The sequence below is a fragment of the Diuraphis noxia genome, unplaced genomic scaffold, assembly GCF_037042655.1.
Source record: "Diuraphis noxia isolate RWA-SAM2 unplaced genomic scaffold, SU_Dnox_SAM2 contig0004, whole genome shotgun sequence".
NCBI classification, from domain to species: Eukaryota; Metazoa; Arthropoda; class Insecta; order Hemiptera; family Aphididae; genus Diuraphis; species Diuraphis noxia.
The window spans coordinates 14,756,127-14,776,834 of NW_028301714.1; the positions used below are offsets into that span (position 1 = coordinate 14,756,127).

General features: G+C 28.4%; 3 protein-coding genes across 7 annotated transcripts; 1 reads left to right on the forward strand and 2 right to left on the reverse strand.

Annotated features, from left to right (window-relative positions):
* Window positions 1-187: 187 nt before the first annotated feature.
* LOC107162551 (uncharacterized) lies at window positions 188-6,212 on the reverse strand. Its single transcript, XM_015509504.2, has 3 exons — window positions 5,951-6,212; window positions 4,016-4,207; window positions 188-785 (listed from the first exon to the last, which is right to left on the reverse strand). The coding sequence occupies exons 1-3, from the start codon at window positions 6,027-6,029 to the stop codon at window positions 586-588; spliced, it is 471 nt and encodes a 156-aa protein (XP_015364990.2). The 5' UTR covers window positions 6,030-6,212; the 3' UTR covers window positions 188-585.
* Window positions 6,213-9,872: 3,660 nt separating this feature from the next.
* Window positions 9,873-15,163, forward strand: LOC107162537 (uncharacterized). 4 transcript variants are annotated; one of them, XM_089227739.1, is made up of 5 exons: window positions 9,873-10,513; window positions 12,767-13,066; window positions 13,156-14,416; window positions 14,488-14,625; window positions 14,684-15,163. In XM_089227739.1, exons 2-5 carry the CDS (start codon window positions 12,786-12,788, stop codon window positions 14,804-14,806), a joined length of 1,803 nt encoding a protein of 600 aa, XP_089083865.1. In that variant the 5' UTR covers window positions 9,873-10,513; window positions 12,767-12,785; the 3' UTR covers window positions 14,807-15,163. The 4 variants fall into 4 exon arrangements, with proteins under 4 accessions (XP_089083865.1, XP_089083864.1, XP_015364975.1 ...); XM_089227738.1 differs by having other exon boundaries at window positions 9,877-10,513; window positions 14,485-14,625; window positions 14,687-15,163; XM_015509489.2 differs by having other exon boundaries at window positions 9,881-10,513; window positions 14,485-14,625.
* On the reverse strand, window positions 13,539-17,980 carry LOC107162538 (WD repeat-containing protein 18). 2 transcript variants are annotated; one of them, XM_089227740.1, is made up of 6 exons: window positions 17,481-17,980; window positions 16,985-17,078; window positions 16,703-16,920; window positions 16,015-16,635; window positions 15,799-15,931; window positions 13,539-13,573 (listed from the first exon to the last, which is right to left on the reverse strand). In XM_089227740.1, exons 1-6 carry the CDS (start codon window positions 17,799-17,801, stop codon window positions 13,554-13,556), a joined length of 1,407 nt encoding a protein of 468 aa, XP_089083866.1. In that variant the 5' UTR covers window positions 17,802-17,980; the 3' UTR covers window positions 13,539-13,553. The 2 variants fall into 2 exon arrangements, with proteins under 2 accessions (XP_089083866.1, XP_015364977.2); XM_015509491.2 differs by lacking the exon at window positions 13,539-13,573 and having other exon boundaries at window positions 15,579-15,931.
* Window positions 17,981-20,708: the final 2,728 nt, after the last annotated feature.

Here is a 20,708-nt window from a genome sequence, read left to right on the forward strand (position 1 = left end):
ATACAACTATTCTAATATATATATTACTATATATATCTACTTATTATTTTTAACACACTAGAGATCTAGAAAGTTGTATTTAAATACTACATAAATTAACACTATGATACACAATTTGTTTTCAGTTTTAAGATTTACATTTTTACGCTGGAAATTAAGATGTTTGAAATAAGAATTTAAACTTAAATATTCATCATGGTATGTTTAATGTACAATAGACAATTTTACAACTCTTTTGTCATGAATCATAATTGTATTATAATTGTTACCTATATTATACGTTGTAATTTTTATTATAGACTATATAGTATAATACTTTGCACACTATGAAAACATATATTTATAAAATATTTTAATATAGAAAAATAGTGAGATGCCCTAACTAACTTATAATATTGTATTCTATAAAAGTTTCAACTAATAAAAACAGTGTTTTTTATTTTCAAAGTTTATTTTTTGTCATGGAGGTACCAGATGCTGGTTTTATTCAAAGACTTCTTAACAGTAATAAAAAATACATGTATCCATGGCTCCATGCTCAAATCAGAAATTTTTATCTCGAGTTTGAGAAAAATATTCTCGTTTCTACAAAATAAGGATAGCGAATGTTGCTGCCACTACAGTGGCAAAAGCTATGTATGTCTTTTGCGCTGAGTTACAATAATCTGTCATACAAGTGCACACGTCCTGTTTACCACCAAATCCGGATCGATGGTAACATTTATTATTGTAATTTGAAGCGTCCCAGCCACATGTCCTAATGATCCGATTTTTATCTGATGGCACTGTAGCAAAAAAAAAAAACAAAGATTAGTATCATCAAATAAATAAAATTATTATTATTAAAATTATCCATTAATAATGATTAAATAATAGAAATATTTTGTGTACCTACTCTTTTTTCAAAATATTTTGAATTAAGGCCAATAATATAAGGCTTAATAAAAATTACCATGCATAGATATTTATTTATTTTTTTTTTTTTTGTCAAGCCCATTCTCTAATATGAATTATATTATAAGTTATATTATAAATGTTATTTGAATAATATCTTAAAATTCATATGTTTACATTACAACCACGTAAGAAAAACGTTAGTACAAATAAAATATAACCATATACGAACAAAGTTACAATAAAGTATTATATAATACAGTCGTAAAGAGCTAAAAGAAAGAGAAGACTTTGGGTTTTGACTTTCAGATACACGATAATAAACTTTACCTTTTATGTATAGTAGCCACGTGCTACAACAGGCCGTATTACAATAAGTGTTGACTGTTGAAGTGTCAGTGCACTCAATTCAGAGTTCAGACTCCCTCTTTAATAATTTAAATAACGTCAGCCAAGTGTGTTGAATATCATAGGCTTGTCGAGTATTTAAGTATAACATAAAATTAATTTCATTTAAAACGAGTGTTGTTAACATAACGTTTTACAAAAATATAAATTATTTCTATTTTTTTTTTAGTTGCTTACAAGTGTTTTACTATGCGATAAATGAAAAAAATATTTGAAATTGAAAATTATATAAATAAAAAAAATCACATAGCTCAGATTAATAAACTACCTTCCCGTAATCTATACCACCTATATCATTAATAATATATTAAATTGTATGACACCTATGACGATTAATATTATTTAATCTATCATTTAAGGACTGCGATTAGTTATGATTTGCAAAGCTAAATAATATATTTTTAATATTTGTATCTATAAATTATAATGCATTAATGATAAACGTTAAAAGTGCACGTATACCTACTACCTAATACAAATATTAAAGTTATAACTTATAAAGTATCCAATCATTTAAATAGTAACTTAGTATAGCCAATTTTTGAAAGATTTATATAAATAGGCTGATTCATTTTTTCGAAAAGTTTTAATGTTTTTAAAAATACCTTTTGAATTTTATTACCTAACATTTATAAACAAAATAAATTCCTTATTATTTTTTTTTATCTTTAACACTGAGGTATTTACGTTTTCGGTTGATGGTAAACATTTTTAATTTCATATTTCAAACTAAAAATGTTTTTCTGAGAATTTCAATTTGTAAAACCCGTATTTATTCTAAACGAGCAGTTAATAATTTAAAAATATATATTTGAATTTTTGATGAGTTGAAAACTTTAGGTGAATCAATATTTTGTAAGTACTTATGTTACATAATTATGGGAATCACTTGCCTCATCCTCCTTTAGCAACGGAGCAGTCAATTCAGTATTTTCATAATAATTTAATATATTTCTCCCCAAATTTTAAAATATAACCTATATGGTTGACGTATTGTAAACATTATCGAATTTTCTTGGTTACAAAAATAACCCAATTCAATATTATTTTATGAATTATGATTACAGGATTATCATCACATTACTTTTTCCAAACATTTTATAGCACCTTTTTTTATGAACTCTTATTCACCTACTTAATATTACTTAAAGAAAAGAGTTCCTACGATTTGTTTCTAAGCCATAAAATAAGTTCTAAGACTAGTGTAAAATCAAAACAATTAGGAAATGAATATATTTTTGATTTTGGAGAGTAAATTATTTTTCTACATTAGTTTTTTAATCAGTTACGCCACTGGATCCTCCTGTGCACTATGTCTTTCAAGTTTTTATACTGATAGTTGATACTATGGTCTAGAAACTCTAATATGCATAAGTTATATTTATTTGGATTTAAGTAATTGATGATTGTTTGGTATCTCATATTTTAGTTAGACTGTCTATTTGAGAAAAAAGTAGTGGTGGTACCTATCTCAGTAATTATTTTTATGCAATGCCATATGAAACAGCCATCGGCGCCACTAGAGTGATTCCAGTCCATCAAACATATAAAATTGAAATGCCTAATTATAAGTTAAAAGTTATCAGTGCCGTAACTAGCTTTATGTGCGCCCTTGGCAACCAATGTTATAAATTAATAATGCATTTTTAGTATTTATATGAAATAAAAATTGCGCCCCTAGCGCGATCATTTTAAACTGCGCCCTTGGCCACCGCCCACCTTGCCAATGCCTAGTTACGGCACTGAAAGTTATATAACTAACTAACTTAAGTTAAAAATTTTAATTTAGATTCTGATCGTACCGATGAATGTATTTGTATGGTATTCAAAATCTCAAAAAAAAAAAATAATATTCTATTTAGCCTATAAAAATATATAACTAAAAAATATGTTGCAATTCAAAAAAGTTAAAATTTAATTTTTTTTAATTTGTAGGTTACTAATTATCTTACCTATATATTGTAACATTTCAATAAAATAAATGTTTACCTTTAAAAGAATCATTGCACATACAACCTAACCTACCTACAACCTACTATATAAAAGTAAAAATAATTAGGCCATTAATTAAATATATAGTATATTTAGTATATTTAGTTTAATATACTATTTATTTAATTTAGTTTTACTTAACACAATATATTAAGATCTTGTAGAACGATTTTAAAAACGATTCCACTGTAAAAATGTTATATATGAACTATGAATTATTTGTGTTGGTTTTACGTCGTTGGCTAACTTCCAAGCTGTTAACATTTTATTATTAGATTACAAAATAAGCGTTTTAATATCTAATTTCAAAATCACGTGTCTTTAAAAATGTGTGTTATATCAATAATCTTAAACATTCGATATTGGGAGGAGCCGTATAAAATAGCTAATTTAAATATAAAAATATTACTATTATTTATTATATTTATTTAAAAACATTTAATTAAATAGAGTTTTTATAAAAATTGGTGTATTAACATTTAACAATTATTATGTCGAAATAAATAGTTAGAACAGGGCACCTACAACTAAAAATTATACCTATAACTATTCACATTTGGAATGTTGATTAACCCTATGTATTCATTTCAGAATAGTATCCTTTTTAACATTGCAATTCGTTATTTCGCTATTATCACTTTAATTTTAATTTAAGCAATATAATATTATATCCCCTTCATGAAATAAGGTCCGATGTAGGAGTCTGGCAATTAATACTTACATCCGTTGACCTCCGGCTCGATTGTTTGTATGATCTTTCTGCAGAGGGTATAATTTTTGCGACTATTCTCCGAAACACCTATATTTAATTTTGAACAATCGGTTTTAAAACGATCTGGAAGTATTTCTTGAGCACAATCCGTGTCATTATGACTGTTGCATACATAACACCGTATCTCAGTTTCTGCCTTGACTATAGAAACAAAAATGCAAATATTCACATCGATATAGTTATAGAATCTTATTTTTTGTTATCAAGGCCTGATTGTAGTTATTATTTTTTTGAATAGCTTGATTATTAAATTAAATAACTTATTCTATATGTTCTATATCCTATTTATTCATATCTATTATATTTTTTTATTGATTAAATCCGTGACGATTGGGTGAACATTATTGAAATGTACAATGTCTATTGGAATTCTATAAAAACTTGTGTCAACATATTTATTATATTCCATTTTAATATAATTATCTTATACAAATTAAAATATTCGATTTATTCTCAGTTTAATTCATGAAGTACATAATAATCATAAAAATAATTTAATTACTATAGTAAACTTAATATAGAGGTAAATTTATAGAAAAAAACTTAACTTTAGTATATTAAAATATACATCAAAAGCAGCTATAATATTTAGTCTTTTTAAGGCGTAACATTGTGTATTTCGTTTTCCCGATAAAGTTAATGTATTTATCTAATGGGAAAACGAAAAAATGGATACCGCACTCTATATATAATGAGAAACAATACTTACCCATCATACAAATATTTATTCCCAAATTTATAAAAGTCACAATTGTTTACATTTTATATCTTTATTAACACAAGAAAACCATACATGCCTAATAGTTATTTTATCTCCTATATGATAATAATATTAATAATGAGCAACACAAAAAGGAAATTACTATCTTCTATGCAAATTATGTCTTTATGCAAAATATATATACTATTTAGCCATATAGAGAATAAAGATGCAAAGAAATAAAATAAGATGAGGTAATGTTATGACATAATATATAGTTATGGATAAAGCTTAAATAAAACTATAATACGAAATATAATGCTCAACAGACTACCCATTTGCCCTGGGTAAGTTTTTATTCAAAAATTGTTGTTTCTTGCCTCTAACACCTCCATTACGCCAAAACAATTTATAGGTACCCAGTGTATATTGTATTATAGTCATGAACACACGATGTCGTATTTAAAATTTTAAAATATTTGTACGCCAGACCAAGTGAACAACTATTATGTCTCTCTTGAATTTATCAATTTGCATATTTTCGTAGAGAAGTTTTCGACTTGTGATATTAATATATTATTATTATATTCTAACGAAAAATTCTAAAAACACATTTCGTGGACTGAGAGTAAAAAGGTTCAATGTCAAAATATCTTATTTTACAGGAGAGAATTTTTAAGGTTTGTTCAAAAACACAGACCTTTTTGCTTTCTCATTCTTTATATAACTCGTATCAGAATAATTTCTAGCTTAAAACATGTGCCATTATTGAAAACCTATTAGGAATATTTGAAGAAAAAAAGTTTCGAAAAAAACACTATAGAACCCCTCTTAGCCCAGAATTTTGTAAGCGGATTGTTTTTTTCACTCCATTGAAATAATATATTGGCAACACAATAAATTTATCATCGTTCTCCCGATAAAATTAATTAAAAAATATAAATATATATATATTTGTATAATACTTCTAATAGGTATAATGCTCAAAAAGTTGGTATAAAGTTCTGCCTCTCTCCCTCGAGCATGTACCTATATAGTGCCATAATCCTCTTCAAATACGACGAACGTGAAATAAAACGAAAAATAGGTTCAATATAAAATACTATACAATAATAATATAATGTATTATGTTGTTGTAATATAGTTTAGAAACTTTTTTAATAATATTATAGGTATACGCTTACCGGCGTGTGTGTTGAAAACGATCGAGACGGCGATCAACGCTATCGCGGCGTAAGCGACGGACGTGACGGTGCAGGACATGGTGCGTGTCGGGACGGTCGAGCGCAACACAAGGGCCCCGGGGCAGCGTCGAGTCTACGCCGCGAGTATGATATTATTATTATTATTATTATACTATTATTATTATTATTATTATTATTATTATCTGCAATCGCGGGCGACGGCGCACTCAAAGGCCGGCGGCGTCGGAATACGCGTCGCTGCTGTGAACCGTGTGTGCACGTTGACCGGTGTGATTTGCGACTCTCCCGGAAGCCCAATTAGGCCAATTGGCCTCAGCCGCCGCCGCCACCCCACCCGTCGGTCGCGGCGACTCGTATGGTTGGCGAGGCGCGTTCCTACGTGATATTATAATATTATTAATCATTTTTATATCGCCGTTTCAAGCTACTATTTTTATTATAATATATTATTGTTATCATTATTATTATTATTACGGTTGTTGATGTTTTCTCCCTCGCATTTTAATATGTGCCGTGTGACTGCGCACATTCCTGTGCCGCCGGATAGACCTCGAGGTTAGGGTGCCCCCCCCCCCCCTACCGGTCTCTACACCACAACCATACTACAGCTGGGGACTTCTAGGCCTGTAAAAATTTGAACACCTTCATGTCGGAAAAAAATTATGATAGCAATTTATGTTATAATAATATGGCAAGTCGAACAACGGACTTCCGAAAAGTATATAAATAAGTGTTACGTTATATACAGTGTGCTCTTTTGTGCGCGATTCATATCGGTCGATTTGAAAAAAAGTCTGATCTTCTTCGAAAAAAAAAATGATTTCTTAAGTAAAACAAGATTAATATTTTAAACACCTACTTTTCTGTGCCTTTCTCGCATTACGATTAAGCATAAAACATAAAAAACACATCGATGTGTGAGCTTAATTGCAATGCCTTTAGAATGGTTTCCAACGCATTCTATAGCTGGGATGACTATAGGAATTGAATATATTCACTATTCAGCAATCCAGTGGCATCCCTGTCATCCCTGTCAAACTCGCCAACGAGTGCCCTTGGTTTTTTTCACCATATAAAAAAATTTACAAGTTTTTTAAAAACAAATATTTATTGGATATTCATACTGTATATATAGGTGTCCAATTTTGCACAGTGATTTTACCGATAATGATGCCAACGCTCTGAACGCTCACACGGTCATTTTCAGAGTTTCTTATCTATACGATAATAATTCGATTATACATATTTGATGACAGCAAATCACTATTAGGACATTAGGTACATATATACACAAAATTTGAATTGTAATTCAAAGTTCAGTATAAAATACAACATAATATATATGATGTTCGTTCGTTTACCAAGTGTATTGATTATATTTTACATACCTACGTATCACCCAACTCAAAATACGAGTGTATCAAGTCCGCAGCTAAATATTTAAATATTGACTTTTGAAATTTAAAAATAAACTCATACAAGAAAAATAAATTCAACCAAAATAAGGCCTGAGGAACTCTGTATATACAGGTACGTGCACGAGTACCTACAGGGTGACTCCACCAAGCAATAAGCATTCTTAACCTCCATTTTTTTTTTCTTTAATAATGAATTTATTCAAATTCTGATTTTATAAATTTTTAAATATATATAAAGACAAATTTTTCAAATCCTTGAAATTTTATTTGAATTACATAAGAAGCCTCCTGTGGTGATACAAAATTTAAACTTCGGTTTTTCAAATAAGAAATTAAAAACTATTGCACGTTAATATACAACATACTATTTTTTATACCTAATTAAGGATTAATAATTACCGACAATAATTGTTAAATAGGTAAAACTTTAGAAAATAAAATATTATAATTGTTGTTTGTTTTATATAGTACCTAAATACCTATACCTAAGTCTGTATAAACCAATAAGGCAATAAATCATCAATATCCTCCCGATAAACTTTGAATCATTCCTCGTCATTAACTGTGTAATTTAACTACAAATAAAAAATAACTGGGAGGAACATTGGTCAACTAGGGAGATACGAATATCTTCTAATTCTAAGAATAAAGCTTTAAACGCGCCGTATACGTGCACCGGGTGCACGAGCATAATTTTTATGGGTATATCGTATATGTAGGTTATAAAGGTGCCTGTATCAAAATGAATCGAACATTTTTTTTTTTATCACTGCAGATAAAAACTGGCACCAAAAAAATACAATAATATAGGTAGGTACCTATAATATGAGTAACAATACACAATAATATGCACACTCACGCGCCGATAACATTCGTTTGTACGTGTATGATGTATATTTATATTATGTATGAATGTTAATAGTTATAATGATATGCAATATTGTTACTCGTGTCTATATGTTATGGGCTTACTCCGTAAAAAGGAATATAAGTGATATAACCTTCGTATATTCCAATATAAAAGGCCAACGAGTCGAAGAAATGGCGGTGATAACGTGTAGAACAATGGACCCTACACGGGCACAATAATGTATTATAATATTAAGAATGAATATGAAAGATGAATATATTAAGTACAATTGATTAATCTAAGTACCTATATTGTAGGTGTTCGAGAAAAAGACATTTTGTGTTTTTTATAGACATCTGTCAGCTGTTAGCGACTTTATAATAAACATATAATGAAAACGTCGGATGTCAAAAAGTGTGAAGCTAAATGGTTTATATACCTTTAACTACTGTAGTCACTTGTCTGTTCAACCTTAAATTGAGATGTTATAATTATTAAATTATGGCTGTATAAATGTATTTAACCATGGTTATAAATATTATAATATTATATTAAAGTAAGTTGCATGGCTAAATACTTGTAAAAATAAAAAAAAAATGCTAAGTATTTAGCCGTGGTTACTAGTCATTAGTCTCTTACTCTCTTATCTCTATACAGTATGATTTTGTTAGCATAATAATATTTTATTGCTACTAGTGTGTAAGTGTAGTAAGTGTACCTAATACTAACTGGATGAATTGATGTGTATATATTCTAGACATTTTATTTTTGTATATCTGATATTTGTAAGGCTATTGTATTGTGATGACCTGATTCAATTAATAGGTAGGTACCGTTTGATTTATATTCATGATGATGCACAGTATCAATATTGCAATGTTAAATTTCAGAAATTAAATTTTTGACAAATGTTTATAAGAAGGAACTTTCAAATAAAAATAAACCTAAATATCTAAATTCTCGATAACTGCATACTTTAAAATAATTTCTTAAATTTGTAAATATTTAAATATATCTAATAGAATGCCATAAACCATGCGTATGTTTTATGTCATATAAGTTCGTTAGGGGTTTAGGGGGAGGGAATGTTACTTTCCTAATAAACGTTCAGTTAAATATATATATTTATAAAGAACATAGGTACCTATAATAATAAAAGATAATTAGTAAATTACGCGCTGTTTTAGTTTGCGAAAATTTAGAGTTACAACCATGTTTTGATTTGTTATTGAATTTATCTTGTTAGATTAAAAGATTAAATGGAAAATAGGAGAAATATAAAGTAAGGTGTAAGTTTTAATATAATATAGTGTCATAGTGATATATGTTCTAGGTACCTATATTACGGTGTTGGTAAATATTATTGCGTCCCCAAAATGTATATAAAATGCATTTTTAATTTAGTAATTTTTGGTATAACCTACCTCCGTTCCGTTCCTCCAATAATGAAACGTTCTCCACTATTTCACTATATAGGTAGGCTATTTTCACTCCGGTTGTTGTGGTGGGAGGGAGTTGATGAGAATTGAGTATCCCCCTCACCATCTTATTAGATGAATTCCATAGGATTTTCTCGATTTCGTCGACCGGAACCGGCAGTCGTATAGGGACTAGGGAGCTATAAGTACTATATTTATCACAAGTCATAATTCATAGCTATTATAATTTAAAATTGTTTAATATTGGCGAGAGGAGATCTGTTGAGTTGAGCGTCTAGCTTGCCTCCCCAAGTCAAAATGGTCGATAACTTTTATATAAATTGCCTCCAGAGTCCCGAAATTCAGTTTTCTACTTCAATTTGCTATAAATTTAGGTTACCCGTCCTTTATCTTTCGATAAATCAATGAAACTCCAGATCATTATGACGATAGCCGATAGTATTTACTGACTATACTATAAACTGGATTTTCGTAGTTAATCAAGTCATCAAGACATCGAGGGGAATACGTATTACACACCTCTTATACCTACACGGCTACGCATAAATTAAATTAATAAATAGCCTGCCTATACAAAAATCCTTAATTTTAAGCGATTGTAACTTTTAAAATACGATATTGTTTCTGCACATTTGTAATCAATTTCTATATCATTTAAAAAGAAGAAAATTAAAAATAATTCCCGATAAAATAAATTTTTTACGATAAGAATGATCATGCACCGACGCATCTAATAAATTCCGAATTCCAGGCGATGAAAAATCCATGAAACATGAAATCATATCCGACAGCAAAATTCTGATAACAACATCATTCTTAAATTGTTTACACAAAAGTAAGTTTAAAAAAAAATGCTCGGTTAACTATAGTAGAGTAGAGTAGAGTAGAGTAGTACTTGCTTATTCTATAATCTAACGTAAATTATTTTTTTTATTTTACGTTGACAAATAATATCAATAAATTATCATTTAATCCATTCTTTGTTCGCGCAGTTTTTTGCGTCATTCTTATTATACTCTTGAAAATAAAAAATCTATTTTAATTCGATTTGGAATATTTTTATAATTTCTTTGATGATTGGCTACTCAACGATTGTTTGGTCATCTGATGAAGCCTGTTGCACTAGTTTGACAGCTATCAGTTCCATGGTTATAAAAAGAATAAAAAGATTCCATTTTACTTTTACCATTTCATTATTAACCTCGTCTAAAATAGTAAAATGTAATTAGTTTGTTAAATCGAAACTGTATTCAACATTTAATAGGTGAGTTTATTAATTAGAGATTTATTTGTTACTTTTAAGCATCGGAATAAATTTGGCACTCGTGTGTCATAAAATGTAAAAATTAATTTTAATATTGTTTCCTATATTAGGTCCCTAATTTAGTTATAATATTTAATTGAGTTAAATTGTCATTTTTTGTTGCTTGTTATCTAGTATGGACTGTCGTATTAAAAATAAATAAATAATATCTATTCTGTAGTCTAAACCTCTAAACACTACAAATTACGTAGTATTCTACTTTTTATAAATTTTACGTAATTACTATAGTAAAAATTATATTGGTGTCGACGTGTCGTATTATAAGAGGTGTTCAAGTAAAAAGTAAAAACACATACCTAATACTCCCTACCTAGATTTTATACTCTGGAATTTTGCTTTTTTTTTGTAGGTACCGTTAAAAGAATCATACTTCAAATTTTACAAAAATAAATACTTCTAACTAAATCTAAGATTGCTATTAGTTTGTATAGTATACTTATTAATTATTAGTTAAGAATTATTATCAAGTCGTGATAGGTTATTGTCAGTTTGCACTAACTTACGTAGGTTCTTAAATTTCCATACATTCAACATAATATTAAATATTTTATCGGTTGATGAAATGATGACAGCTTATCGTGTAAATATGCCAACTAAAGTCGGGGAAGATACCGCACGACATCGCTATAGGTATACATAGGCGGAAATTTATTATAGTTTTAGAGAGGCTGATATTTAAAAATACTTTATGACATATCAAGGTCGCTTTCTACGCTTGTAAAAATCATCGTACCTTGAATACAATGAAAAACCTAAGTGTAATTATTTTAGACATCATGCATATCCTTAATGTTTGTGTATTATTATATTATTAGAATTTGTATACTATTACTTTAAAGAGATAAGAAGATAAAATATTTAAGCTTTATAAATCATCGATTTTACATACATACTTTTATTTGCAATCAGCGCAGGTGGAAGGGCTGGACAGAAGGTGAAGCTTCCCAGGACCCTGTGCCTTTCATGGGATTTAATGACGAACTTATTCGTTTTTGAATTACAATAAAATATGAAAAATCGATAAATTGAAATTTGTTAATTATTACTGTTGAATATTCAATTTCGTAAAAATTTTAAATTCAAATGAATAATAATTATTCGTCAATTTTAATATATTTATCAAGACAACTTTTTTATGCATTTTTAACTGAAAAATAATGTATACATTTTCAAGGTTTTGATAAATTTCAGAAAAGATGAAGAAGTCAATAATGTCGAAAACACATATATTGTAAATATAATTTACATTCCCTACTATCAAAATTTAACATAAATAAATATTGAAGAGTGTACGTTTAATACTTTATTTAATTTTATGTGTACCTAAAAATTGTCTAGGGCTCTGTCCCCTGTGAAGCCTTTCACCGTTGCTATTTGCATCCAATTATATTTCAATCAAAGGTTATTTTTACTATCTATACCCAGTAGTGAGAGTAACCAGTGATCACTTAGTTTATTTGAGGGGACTAAATAATAGCCCCCTCTCAATTTCCGCCTATAAACCGCTACTGTTTTTAGATTTAATAATTTGTACATGTAGGTACACTAGAAAAGCTGTATAAAAAAAAAAAAACTTGAAATATTAGTTTTTCAATACCTAAATAACTTAGAGAAAACAAACAATATATATAAAATGTTATAATTATGTAATAATGTTTCACTTGAGTCTTGAATCAGTTGTTCTTCAAATAAAAAAAAAAACATCTTATTTTCTTGATACACAAAATTCAATTATTGTAATATATTGAACTTTTTTGTCCATAGATTGATCTACTTAATAATCATGACAAAATACAATGTAAATGTTGTTTCACCTGACATGAAAGGTCGATTAGAGTTTATGATGAACATTTACAATCGTTTAATGATGTCTGATCAAGAAGTTATACCAAATAAAACTACTGCTGATTACCGTTCATTAAACGGATATATAAAACTAATGCAATGTGCTACAAATAGTAAAAAAAATAAAAAATCAAATAAAAGTCGTTCATTTCGAACAACAGCAAATAAAACTATCAACATAACATCAGCTATTCAAAAAAGTTATAAAAACTATAGCAGGTAATATTATAATATCATAATTTATCATAAGTAACTAATTAATATTACCTACCAATTACAACTAAAAATACATATTGTTTGTTTTACAGCACATCATCTATATCATCTCGGCCAACTTTAAGTCGCTCACCGTCATCTGTATTATTTGATTTTGAAAACAATTCATCGTCCACATGTTTTGAAGAAACTAAAAGATTATTATGGGCAGGCTGTAAGACTGTTGATGATGCTCTTGATGTGAACAGAGACTTGCCCATGTGGGTACAAACTGTAGATTCAAATAATATTGTTAAACAGTTGTTGACATCTATAGATGCCAGCCGTGTTGATAAAGGTAACGTGCACACCCTGGTTGCCGTATTTATTAATTTCAGCATTACCATGATAGATATGTTTGGAATGAATGTCAATGTAGACCAACATTGGTGGAAACACTCATACAAGATTATGGAACAGTTGATTAATGATATAAATGTACACTGTCGTGCTAAAGATCCGAATGCATCACTAAAAGTCAAGGGAAAAAATGGTGATAGAATGTTCAATAAGGCATTATCAACAATCACTCAATTAAAAAAAATTGTGCCCAATGATAAACATGAGGTTCATGTAATGCAAAATCCAATAACACCTCTTGTTCCACCAATACAACAACAGCCCACATACCAACCTCCATCACCAGATTACAACAATCAGCCATACGTAAATTATAACTATCAAAATCAGAATTATATGAACAGCTATAATTATCAAGGATCATTTCAAACTCCACAAATAAATCGACCACCATACTGTCCAATGCAGTACCGTCCTCCATATCAGCCCCCTTACCAACAATATCCAAACCAAGTGCGCATGAATCAACCACAGTATTATCAATACCTTCAACAACCCCCAACTCCATGGCAAAATAATTACCAGAAGCCACCATATCCAGTACATAATGCACCATTTCCACCTTCTCAGTTTGTTACTAATCCACAGCCAAAACCTGAAGCTAAACTAGTGGAAGTGAAGGAAGATGACGAGAAAAAATGGCTAGAAGCACAAAAAGATGCAAAGAAGTTGGTCAACAATGCTATTAACCATAATATTTTAGCAACTAGATCATCTGATAGTATACAGTCATCACAAGAAAGTGAAGAAGGGTTAATCAATAATGTACATCCAGTATTTGAAAAAATGTCTGACAGGGCTAGTGGAGCTCCAATTCCAGATGATACAACAGACAGAATGTGGAATTTTTTGGCCAGAGAAGTAGATAAAAAAGTTCGATATAAATTTCAAAAAATGATAAGAGAAATGCAAGATATACCCAAAGAGGAGTTTAGTAAGGAACCAGATTTATACGTGAGTTAATTTTTTTTTATAAGAAAAATTGAACAATTGTACAATTAATATAGTAATTTTGTTTTAAGGAGACGACTTATCAAAACGTGGTTAGGATACAGCTATTTGAGCCAATTAGATGTAAAATGATTAATAAGAAATATGAAAATGTACAAGCAGTCGTTCGGGACTTTCGATTGGTATTCAGTACATTCCGTCACATATCTCAGGTAAGAAAAAAAATGTTGTATCTCATAATAATTTAATTTGTATAATTTTTTTAATTAGCAGTCTAATGATATTAAATGTAAACTTATGATGGACTTTATGGAACGTCATTTTAATGAATGCCTTAGAAAATATTTCCGTGGATGGAATTTAGACAAATACCGCAGTACCGTCCAGGAGTGATTGAAAATATATCGTTTAAATAATTGATTTAAATATTTTTTATTTGACAAAAAAATTAACAATTAGGTCTAATATAAGTAAAAATTTTTTTCAAAATTGTTGTAAAAACATTGTTTCTGTGATAATATTTTTTTAGATCAATTTCATACTTGTATTATTTAGTCATGAAATTACTAATATTTGTATACTCATAGATACTATTTTTATTAATTTGTATGTACATTCATCTGTCAAAACAGACAATGAATATTGTTTTATTATTTCTGTAAAATTATTTTCACTCATTTTGAGTTCAAACATGCACTTACAATATATATTATATGTATAGCAAATAAATATTTAAAATTAAATTCCATTAAATGCTAATAAAATTAACTTTACTAATTAAATTTTATTTTATTATTATAAAAATATTAATTTTATCATTTAATACTCAATACTCAATAGTGTAAAATTGATAAATTATCATTTATAATTTTACTAATATTAGCATTCATCACTATCATTTTATTAGAATCTTAGTTAACTTTATTTTTTTGGTGAAGTAGTTAACATGGTGTGTGTTAATTTATCACTGTTTTATAGTATTTTTTAAAAATACCTTTGGTCGCCTAAACCATAAAGATTGCCTAAGTGTACAGTATGAATACTTTTGAAAATTAATAGGTAACATTTTAAATTTTTAATATATATTGAATTATATAAGAAAGTTACAAGTTTATCCTGGTAAATATTATTTAATCTATACATGAGCTGAAAAATGCAAACAAACTTTTAAGAACCTTGAAATTTTCATGTAATTTACTAATTTATGAATATTTTTAACATTTATTATTATTTAAATAAATGCAAGATGTCATTAAAGTTTATAGTAGAAATAATAAGTTTTTATGAAATTTAAAAAATAACAATTATAATTGAACATTAAAAATTACAAATTTATGAATACTTATAAATATTACTTAAATTTGAGTCATTAAAATTTTTTTTACTTTTTTTTCTTCCTCTTTTCTTTTTTCTTGTTGATGTGGATTCATCAGCATTTGTAATATTTTCACTATCTAGTCCATTCTTATCTCCATTAAATTCTAAATCAACAAATGAAAAAGAACTAATATCTACATCCTGAAAATAAATATAGGTAATATTAGATCAATATAAATCATTTGTAAATTGTATTTAAAAACACTAAAATTTTTGATATACACCTCTTTTGGATTTGCATCATTCTCTTTCAATATAGAATTAATAACAAATTCATACATTCTGGCATTGATTGTTTTAGTTTTTTCTAATTCTTCACGTATACTAGTATCTTCTTTGTATCTAAAAGTATTATTTTCTTCTTCAAAAAGATCATTATAACAATATACTTCAACAAAATGTTCATTTTCCTGTTCTTCTGTTTTTTTAAAACTCTTTAACATAATACTGGGTTCTAATTCATTTGCAGTTAACTGGCGGGGTATCAAAGTTAAAAACATATTAATAACAGGCTCTTTTAATTGAATTGTTCGTAAACATTGACGACTTGCTACATGCCATGTTCTTATTGTACAATCTGTAGACCCAGATACTAGTGTATCACAAAATAATGACACACTTAAAGCAGTCACAGCTTTGGTGTGGCCAATAAATTTGATACCACTTTCTTTGTCTGATACATAACATTCACGGGTTCTTGGTGGTGAGGTAAGATCAAAAGACCGTATAGGACCAGCTGTAGTACCAATATAAACAGCAGTTTCTACTGAGTCAACAGCAAGGCTAGATGGAATTATATCAAATGCAATTGACAATAACATAACACCAGTTAAAAGATCGTAAATCTATAAAAAAAAAAAAAAAATGATACCTAGGTTACAACATTAATGACAATACAAGCATGTTATTTACCTTGCATGTTTTATCAACTGAAGTAGTAAAAATGCGTATACATCTTGTGCAATTACCAATATACACTCCAGTTATTCTTACAGAATGATCAGAAAATATGTGATTGGGTGCTGATTGGTTGGTTTGGTCACCAGAAAAAAATGTATGTGGCATGGAAGATTGAGATGTGTTGATCAATTTAGCTAATGACCATACACAAACAAGACCATCTTCACCACCTTAAAAACCATTATTATAATAAAATTTTAAAATTTGTATTGTAAAATAAAATAATTAGATTACCAGTGACTAAATATGATCCATCTGAAGAAAACTTAATAATAGTTATTGGTTGAAAATGTCGACTTACGGTTGTCAATAATCTTCCAGAACAAGCCTAAACACAAACATTAAAGTATTATTTTAATTTTAGTAGAGAATTATGATAAAATTGGACCATAATATTAAAAATGTTTACTGTAGATACATTAGGGCGGTGAAGTTACTTTTTTAGAAATTTAAATGGATATTAAAAAAAGTTATTAACCATATTAAATGTGTTAACTTTTAAACTTAGTAGATATTTAGATCATTAGTTAAATATAATTCAAATAGTAAAATGCTGAAACATTGATGGGTTCCTTACACTTGTAGACTATAATTGTTCTATGCTATAATAGTAAATTATATTTTAATTGGATATTGAATATGCGTTGGAGCAGATACTCTAATCAATGAGTTCAATGAAACAGTTATCATTTGATATGGTTATTGAAGAATTCTCCAAAATGATACTTACCATCCAAACCTGTAATTTCTCACTAATTGCCACTGCAATAAACAGCCCATCAGGACTTGCGGCCAGTGAGTTAATTTTTCCACCACATAACATGCGCACCTGGTGTGTTCGTTCTTGACTGTTAATCGGCCAAGTTTGAATCAGCGGTCCCTTGTCTGCAGCTATAAGATAGTCGTTTCCTAACAGGCTCATACAGTTTTGTCCTATAGACGCTGTATGCCTGTAAGTTTTCAACATTGTGCCGTTGGTCGTGTCCCATACAGTAGCTCCTGAAGTGCCGTCAGACACGAAAGCAACCTCTAACGTCTCGGAGGACGTCATATTGTCAACGCTTATCGTGAACTAGTAAAACTAAAACCAAACGCTATAAAATATGTGTAAAAATAGTTAACCGTATTTAACAGCCAACAGGTATTTACTATTTAAAACTAATTACTTATTGAAGACACATTGCACTTGAGCACCGTGCAGTGTGCTGTGTGCGCCACTGTGCGGGCTTGACGATTTAAAATATTTTTCCACTACTCGTATTTACCGTGAACATAACCTAAATCTACCATCCCATCAACCGTGGTTCGGTTATCGACGTATGTTATTTCAACAGACTGTGTACTTTGTTGACCGTGGATGTAATGTCGCTATTTGCAAGGTGCCGCAAGTCTTAACTTAAGTCCGTCCTATGGGCTAAGAGTCTCTAACAAATTAGACTTGAATATTTTAGGTTTAGTAGGTGTTTCGAGATGCTTGAGATGCTTGATTACACACTTTTCTCTCTAAGCACTGGCTATAGTTTATATAGGTCTATGATGTAGAGTATAACTGTAGACACAAATGACAAATTATATGAAAACAGATCGTACGACAATACCTATACACAAAACATATGAACTGGTGGTGAGTGGCAAGTGCCAAGTGCTGAATTTATTAATTAATATTGGCGATACAAGACACGAGTATACGACGAATGGGTGATTGATTGCTGGCTTGTGGTACTTATATTCTCAGTAATCTAGTGTGGGGGACGCAGTTTTCAGTGTTTCCACAAAGGGGGTAATCTAAACTAATCTTGCAATCAAAGTTATCGTAGACTCGTAGTGTTCTTATGATAAACTATCAAGTAGGTACCAATCATAGATTAAAATTACTAATTACAAGTATACTAGTATATTTTCCATTTTTCCTATACAGTATATTTAATCTATGCTATAATATAGTAGAATATAGTTACAAATTTACAATATAATTACAATATTACTGTATATTATAATAAAATGTCTCAATGTCTGTACTTTTATCTTATAAAAATCCAATTATGTTTCAATCTTTAATGTATAACTCTAATATCGAGCTTGTTACTCGGTTTAAGGATTTTGTCATAATAATTAATTCAAATTAAATTTTTTTTCTCAAACAGATGTTCGAGCTTTATTAATTGCACATGTGGGTTATTCATAGATTATATTATTCCTTTTAAAATTATTTTTCTTTTAATTTGTTATAGGCCCAGAAATAAACAAATGTCAAAATTAAAGAATATATTATATATAAATATTGATAATTTATAAATTTGTTTTACCTTGGAGGGTTTGCATCATAGAAACTTAGATTAAGAATATTTTTATATCACAATTCACAAGTTACACAAGTCGAAGGATGTTCGTGTTAATACAATACAGGCTGTAGTTATATATATACAAGGCTGGGCAAGTTAATGATTTTTTTAACTTGGTAAGTTAAGTTAAATATTTTTTGTTCAATTAAATTAACAGTTAAGTTAATATATTTTTAATAAATCAATTAAGTTTAAAGTTAAGTTAACAAATTTTGTTAACTTAATAAAAAAAAAAATCATTGAAAAGGTTTTAAAATAAGTGAAAATCACTTGTATAGTAGGTAATATTATATCTATGAATATAATATATGCATATTATATTAATATGATGTATATAATTTAAAAACTGTTGTAAAGCTGTATCATTTTATAACTCTATTTAATATTTATATTTCACTCTGGAGTCTGGATTGATTTTATTTTAGTTTAAATGTGTTTACTTTATTGTTTATAACAATTCAAAAATAAATAACTCAAACATTTGAAAATAAGGTATAAAAAAATTAGTGTCTAAATTCTGCTGGTTTATTCAAAGTAGTTATTAAATTTCAATAACAGAGTTATTTCAAAATTTTGATCTGTCATTGAACCTCTTTTTTTGTTGAGCAAACTGTCCTCCAGCACCAAAGAGTCGCTCAACGTGTGCAGATGAAGGGACGACAGTGTTGTATTTTAAATATACTTCTTAGTTCTTTAAAGGGATTTGGTAAGTCTAAAAGAGATTTAATATTTTTATTAGACAAATAATCTCGCAAATAATTGTCAACAAGAAGTTTTAGCCTTTAGGAATGATAACTATATTATGAACGATGAATGTACAATTGTACAAGACAAGTGTATAATACACTACTATTTATAGGTAGGTAAGTAGGTATTTTTGTAATAAAATGGTCACAATTCATGATAATCGGCAATTATAAAATGATAAAATAAAATATTAATAAATATTAAGTAATAATAATTATTATTATAATAATAATTAATGAGTAGGTATAACAAGCCTGGTGTTATTAAACGTGACTTGTGAGCTATTGATATATCTTATATAATAATATGGTCATACAGGCGACTAAATGTTACAATGTTATATCTATATTATAAATTATAAATTATAATTTTATTAGTATAATTAACATATTAGTTGTTATTTATAAAAATAATTACGAAAACATCTTCTTTATTTCCAACAATATTTTCTAATATTCTACGAATTTAAATCGACGAACCGTTATTATATAGGCTAAAATATATTCTAGATAAAACGAAAATTCAAAATTAACTAAATTATTGGTAATATTAAAAAAGTAGAAGTTGATTTTAAGTTAACGTAGATACAAATTAGTGAAGTTAATTAAAACAGCGAACAGTTAAAATTAGATTAACTTATAAGTTATAACTTGTTAATTCGTTAATGCCACGGACTTATATATCTTAGTCCGTGGTTGATGCCCAGCATTGTAATATACATATATATCTATATACGTAATTAAAAAAACCCACCTGCTTTGGTTAAGAATAGATCAAATTATTATCCGAATAGAATAGATAAAGTCACTGACCATGAATGTCACGCTTAGATCATTATAATATTCTTTGTTATAGGTACTATAAAATAT

Bases quoted from the DNA above. Each gene is read 5' to 3' on its own strand.
- LOC107162551 (XM_015509504.2), bottom strand. From the start codon at position 6,029: ATGTCCTGCACCGTCACGTCCGTCGCTTACGCCGCGATAGCGTTGATC. The intron at 4,208-5,950 runs GTAAGCGTATAC...TTGTTTCTATAG, and splicing joins CGTTTTCAACACACACGCCG to TCAAGGCAGAAACTGAGATA. The intron at 786-4,015 runs GTAAGTATTAAT...TTTTTGCTACAG, and splicing joins CGAGCCGGAGGTCAACGGAT to TGCCATCAGATAAAAATCGG.
- LOC107162537 (XM_015509489.2), top strand. From the start codon at position 12,786: ATGACAAAATACAATGTAAATGTTGTTTCACCTGACATGAAAGGTCGA. The intron at 14,417-14,484 runs GTGAGTTAATTT...TTTTGTTTTAAG, and splicing joins GTAAGGAACCAGATTTATAC to GAGACGACTTATCAAAACGT. The intron at 14,626-14,683 runs GTAAGAAAAAAA...TTTTTTAATTAG, and splicing joins CATTCCGTCACATATCTCAG to CAGTCTAATGATATTAAATG.
- LOC107162538 (XM_015509491.2), bottom strand. From the start codon at position 17,801: ATGACGTCCTCCGAGACGTTAGAGGTTGCTTTCGTGTCTGACGGCACT. The intron at 16,636-16,702 runs GTAAATAACATG...TTTTTTTTATAG, and splicing joins CAGTTGATAAAACATGCAAG to ATTTACGATCTTTTAACTGG. The intron at 15,932-16,014 runs GTGTATATCAAA...ATTTATTTTCAG, and splicing joins ATGATGCAAATCCAAAAGAG to GATGTAGATATTAGTTCTTT.